Source organism: Marasmius oreades, chromosome 9 (genome assembly GCF_018924745.1).
Source record: "Marasmius oreades isolate 03SP1 chromosome 9, whole genome shotgun sequence".
NCBI lineage: Eukaryota > Fungi > Basidiomycota > Agaricomycetes > Agaricales > Marasmiaceae > Marasmius > Marasmius oreades.
The window spans coordinates 2,672,492-2,678,897 of NC_057331.1; the positions used below are offsets into that span (position 1 = coordinate 2,672,492).

At 47.7% G+C, this 6,406-nt stretch overlaps 1 protein-coding gene across 1 annotated transcript; it reads left to right on the forward strand.

Moving 5' to 3' along the window:
* Positions 1–337: 337 nt before the first annotated feature.
* On the forward strand, positions 338–1,057 carry E1B28_013733 (uncharacterized protein; the record flags this gene model as incomplete). The annotated part of the gene is made up of 1 exon (XM_043158908.1): positions 338–1,057. The coding sequence occupies one exon, from the start codon at positions 338–340 to the stop codon at positions 1,055–1,057; it is 720 nt and encodes a 239-aa protein (XP_043004263.1).
* Positions 1,058–6,406: the final 5,349 nt, after the last annotated feature.

Below are 6,406 nucleotides of genomic sequence, written 5' to 3' on the forward strand. Positions count from 1 at the left end.
CCCGTCCCGGTCAAAACTGGACGTCGGAAAGTCGCGTTGAGGGCAAACCCCCGGGAACACCGTCGGATGCCATTCACATTTCTTTCGCGACCTCTGAACTCATATACAGGTCTGTTTCAAGGGTCAAGGCTCGAGCGAATCACCAAGACCTCGACATGTAAGACATCCATCTCCTGAAGACGCAGTTGGATTAGGTCAGTGTGGTTGGGTACATTCTTTTTATCATTTCAACATTCATTTCATTTCTATGTGTTTCGCTCCCTGGGTACACAATCAGTGCCCGAAAATGTTTCTGTTAGCTTTGAAGATAAAACAGATCTTTTAGTGTCTTCAACTGATGTCCAAGCTAGTGTCAGTTCTCAAAGCACCTCCCTCGACCTCAAGGCGACCTCCATCTCAAGGCGACCTCCATCTCAAGGCGACCTCCATCTCAAGGCGACCTCCATCTCAAGGCGACCTCCATCTCAAGGCGACCTCCATCTCACAGCTCCTTGATTGCAAGGAGCCAACGCTGTTACCGGGTACAGATAGCCTTCCGAGCCATGATATCACGCCTGGCACCGATATCTGCATTGAGCTGCCGAAACCCTTGAAGAGCTCAACTTCGTCGTCAAGTTCCCGCCCATCAGATGGTCAATTGAACAAAGCTTTCAAGTTTGGGAGAATGGTACCGAAGACTTCCCCCGAGAAGGAGAAATCACCCATGACATTGTCTCATATAATTCCTCCCCTATCTCGTGTTCGCACTCTCTCCGATTCCTCCTCCGCAGAAGTGGACGACTCAGTTCTCAAGTCAATCTTGGAGAAAGCAACGGAAGTTCCTAATCGTCAGAACGTTCCCCGACCACGAGTGAATTCCGACTCTAGTATCAGGGTTCGAGCGAGGGGTAATGTCCAATCGACCATCCAGTACCGTCATTCTCGCCACGAATCAGGTATGAGCTTCATTGGGTTTGATTCCTTCGAGGAGGTCAGGCGCGGATTCGAGTTCCATGACTATCGGCCAGCTTTCTATCCTCCGAGCACTACCAATACTAGGCGGAACGTTCATGCATGACAGGAATCCACTGTCAGCTTCGCTTCCGTCTCCTCGTATGGTTTCGTTCTCAACAACGGGGTTCCTGATCCATTCGACTACGGATTGCCAAGCTTGCGAGAGAGGCCTTCCTCTGAGGATATGTCATCTATCTCCATGAGCGTAGACGACACATTTTCATTCATGCGTCATCCATCTTATCGACGAAGGCGCATCGAAAGCGATGCCTCTAGCTTCTACTTCAATCCCATTGCTCCTCCAAATGCTCGTGGTCATCGTCGCCAGGAATCCAACATGTCCGTAGTTTCCCAAGGTCCCCCTATCAGTCTTTACAACCGTAGTGCGCACAGACGGAACGAATCTAGTGCTAGCATCAACTCATCCTTTGGCATGCATGGCGCAAACGCACGTACGTCTTGGGTGCGTCATCGCCGAGGTGCATCAGCCGACTCCGTCGACAGCAGTCGTTTATCCGTTGTGCAATTGGGCAGACCTGGTATCGGCGACAAGATGTTTGACATGCCTGACTATGGCGCACCACTCACATCTATCTCGGCTTCTCCAGAAAGTACAATGGGTGAACAGTTTGGGAATCGGACTACTTATGATTACGACTCCATTCTCGACGATGATCAGCAATCCGCTACTGTTGAGGATTCGTTGTTTGAACAAACTGGCAACAGGAGCAGCATTTCTTCGGACTCCGTGTTTGGCTATGATGACTCGGGCTCTCATCAGTTGATGCCTACTACGCATTATCGGCCGTTGTCCTCACTAAGCATGCAGAGCAATCACGCTTCCATGAGGGAGGATGACACCATGATCAGTGTATGTAACTTTCCATTAACTACTATACCCGACCCTAACTCGGTATTCATAGATGCTTGGTGGCGGGCATGTTCGCCGTTGTTCTGTTGGTTCCGTCATACAAGCCTCTCCATGCGTTCGCGTTGGCAAACGGAAGCAACCTCCGGGAACTCAGGTTAACGAAAAGGAACCTGGCCATGTGAAGACCCAGCCCTCGATCGCTTCCACTTCTTCGTCTAAGGTCGGAGGCGAGTGTATGATTCGGGCGAAGAGAGGGGTATATGAAAGACAGAGTTTGGAAGAGGGTGCCTTGATGGCGGATGGAGAGGACCTTTCATTCTCTCGTAAGTTTTCTCAGACGAATTCTAGCAGCCTTATTTCTCTAATTTCGGTTTGACAGTTGGTTCCCTGCCAGTCTTTTCAAAACCTGCGCCCACTTCACGCTCACGCTCCAGCACCTGTACTTCGATTTCAAGTGGTGCCGAAACCCCTCCATTGTCATCCGCAGATGGTTCGTCTGCGTCTGAAGGCTCCCAGTCCAGCATCGATATCGAGCAACTCAACAGGATCCTCTCCAACACTAGTCATCCGGCTGCTATCCGCCCTAGGACTAGAGCTCGTGCTCGAGGACAAGGCCATCGTCGACGTATATCTCAAGCGAGAGCATCCCGCTCGTCCGTATACGAGACAATCGAGGAAGAGCTCTGGAGCGAATCCTCACCCGATCACTCTGTGAGCATGTCGAAGAACAGCCCTACCGCAATCCAGCCGGTATGTGTTGTGGACCCAGATGCGGCCTCCATTCACTCAACTGACTCCTTCTGGCACGACGAATCGCGTGTCGCTTCTTTACGGCGTTACAACAAGTTACGACACGAAGCGGAACATACGGTCAAGGAGAGCCAACGAGTTTGGAGCGATACACCATTTTCGCTTTATGCGTTGCAGTGTAAGTGCTGTTTTTCTCTCCTTCCATGTGTTGCGTTCTGACTTCTTCACTCTAGCATTTGATCCACCCCGGCATCCTGCTGGTATGCAAGCGTTGCTAGCAGACTCTGTGCAGAACTATGGGCCATTGCCCTCAGAGCTTCACCCTCGCCGTCGACGTACTTCTTCGAGACCTTCGCCATACCCTCAAGCGAGGACAAGCAAGGTTTCCATGTCGCAAGAGTATCTTTCCCATTCGCCTCCCGCAGTACCTCTTCCACCTGTTCCTGCCCGTGTACCCAAGCTCGAGGATTCACCGCTACAGCTGAAATCGGTCAACACAAACATTTCTTCAGCGAATGCCAAGACGTCTTCCCTGAAACTCAAGAAGGTACTTGCCGCTGTGAACAACAACGCCGAATCTTCGGACTCTTTCAACCCGTATATTGCGTTCGGACAAGGTGCGACCTCGTGTAGTCTCTGCGGCTAGACGCACAACGTTGGGTTGGTCTAAGAGAAGTACCGGTAAATCGTCCTCGGATCTCATGGAGAATTCTGGCACCATGATGACGTGAGTTTCTATCATTTATTTAGAGCTCTCGTCGATTTCTGACAGTTTTTGATTACAGACCTGGCGAGACCCTTTGATTGAGTCGACCTCGACCAAGAGGAAGACCAACTCCTGCTCGTCCTCAATCTGTACGAGTTTGATCGTCTCTTCTTGTCCATCTTTCAAATGGTTATGCTCTGCAGTTGGGAAGGTTGGGCTCGATGGTCAGCCTTCCTATCTACGTTCCTATGCCCTATGCCTCAGTGCTTTTGTTACGTTCACCTTCTTTAAATTTCCTCTACGGCCTCCCACGTTTTTTGTTTCTTCACGCTGATGCTCACGACGAGAAGGATAATGACTGCTCACTGCGTCATGTTCACCACGTTTTTGTTATTTCCACACACGATTCTTAACATTACGTTTTCTGCTTTATTTTTCTCCCCCTTTGCTCTGATTTACGCGCCTTTGTCTCCTATGGTTCTGTCATTGTTGTTTTGCTATCGGCCACTGCTTTTGCCCCCTTGCTGTGTCCCCTTGGGGGTTATTTTCGTTTCCTTTTGTCTGTATAGTTTGTGATGATATAAGACAAAAGTACTGTCATGCCTCAGAATACAATATCGATGTATCTTTTCGTAGAACGAATATATGTGCATCAATTCCTCGCTAGTGACTTGCCGGTAAGATATCAGGACGTGTGCTTGAGAGTTGGAACTCTGGTATACATAGATAGCGATGTAGCACATAACTTCTACTACGCAAGCTACCCCTCTCATGAGGTCACTTGCCTGGCCCGTGCGCGCCGGTGCCCGTTATGATCTCCTAAACACTGACAACGCTCTGTTGTCTCTCCTTCTTCATCATTGACAATTTATCACACCCATCTTCTCCGATGGCCGACCCACTATCCGCAGTGGTAACCGCTCTCAAGTGCAAGCAGATCATTCCCGAAGGCTTCATTCCCTCAGTCTTGTTCTCCATTATCCTTCTGGAAAAGAAGCTACCTTGAGCACAGAACTTGCAAGAGAAGACGCCTTAGACGAACCACAGATTGACTTTACGCCCATGGTTATGTCCAACAAGGCAGCTGGCGATTCGACGAGCAGTGAAGGGGAGATGATGTATACGTTGGTTATTCCAGAAGTATGTCCACTGTCGCTAAGTAAGGCTTTTCATAAAACAGCATCATGGTCAATACCTGTCATTCTGCCAGAGTTGGCAAGGTCATCGCAGGTGAGTCACTTGTACCTTGGATCAGCAGTACCAGCAGTTCCAATTTCGGGGACCATGCCGTATAATCTATTTATCTATCTGTAGGCCCAATGTAGCTCCAAATATTATCGGTTTTGCTCACCATTGAGCTTGTTCGGTAAGAAGGTAAATATATACATACAAATGATGATTGGTGCCCCGGCGTCATTGTAACTTGCCTAAATAGTAAATTGCCTACCAGTAGGTTTCGTACAGCCACATTCACACGTCTGCCCGAGGTAATTACACCTACTTTGAACTACAGGACTAGTGCGTGAAACCGGAGTACTGATGGTCAGGATGTCATCGGAATACACGTATCCTCGTGACATGCCTCCTACATCCTCCTCGATATTCTAATGTCCAGAATATGGCTGGCGTCTATGTATTCCAGACATATCCCAAATATATTTCCGTTATAATTTGGACTTAAACAATTTTTTCTCACACATTCGACTTGCAATATAAGTTACCTCGATCGCGACCGCCAACGTGTACCTCTTATCGCGAATCATCAATCCGATTTCCTCTGTCCATTATATGTTGGTTTCTGGGAGTTAGGATGGGTTTGGGTTTAGGTTGGGTTGGACTTATTATGCCCAAGGTGCGTCCGTCAATGCACAATATTATTGACTGTTACAACTTACAATTACGCAGGAATACAATTTGAATATGATTGCAGATGTCAAAGTTTTGGCTTCGGTGGTACCGTTTTAGGGTTCAAGGCGCAACAACATGGAACTTTACCTTCACAAGAAAGCTTATGGAGTAATACAGAGGAAAGAAGTGGCAGAGACAGCATTGAGATATATACGCTATCAAGTGTTCTAGAAAATCTCCGCACAGTGAATGCACAAACGGGGACTGGGGATTTGGTGAGCACACTGTGGGGTAACATCGAAGAAGCGTCAGCTAAGAGCTTGAAGCCGCTTTGCGTGCTAGACAGCCTCAGCTGATGCTGAGATGTTCCCAGTGGTTCTAAATTTCAACAAGATTTCAATCCCTTGCAACCTATTAGGAGGATCGAGCACCGACTTCGGTCAGCCCAGCTGCTGGCAGCTATGCTCGCCTCTGTCATCTGACAACGCTCCACAGAAAAAAAAAACATGTATACAGACAACTTAGCGCACACGGTTGAACTGGTCGAGTTGAACCAAACAATGAACCACGAACTGCCGGCTGGTTGAACTCATAGCATAGTTCAACTCGGCCACCAGTTCAACCTTGTTGAACTCGGTTATCTCTAGCTCATTATGTTTTAACATATTTGGTTCTTCTGTATGGTTCGAACTTCAGGTTGAATTTCTCTAGTCCAATAATAACAGAAATGGAGCAAGAATTCTTGCTGCAAGTAATTTTGAAACACTTAGAAATTCCCTTATAATACCGCGTATCCACAGTCTATCGATGGCCTGCTGGTGTAGTAGTTAAGCCTTCTATATATGTACGTGCCCTATATGCTATAAATAGAGAGATAAGTGATATCATTCCTGCTGTCGTGGGTTCGAATCCTGCACTGCTTTAACAAATTATTTCTTTTACTTCTAAGCTGGTTCAACCGCAATTCCGCCAAACCAGTTCAAGCTCAGTGTTATTAATTAATTAATCCGTAAGCATACAGTTCAATACGTAATTGAACCTTAGTTTGATTATGTGCGCTTCGAACCGATATATTCTCAACTAGGCTCGTCCTACTTTTCACGCACCTCAGGGCTTAGATCCTGTTAGCTATACTCTAGGAGTGAAAGTGGCGGCTCCCGTAGGAACCCCCTTGATCACTCGTGCAAAAATCGAGCCTACGATAGCTCCATTGTCTTCATACAAGAAGGAAATAGCTT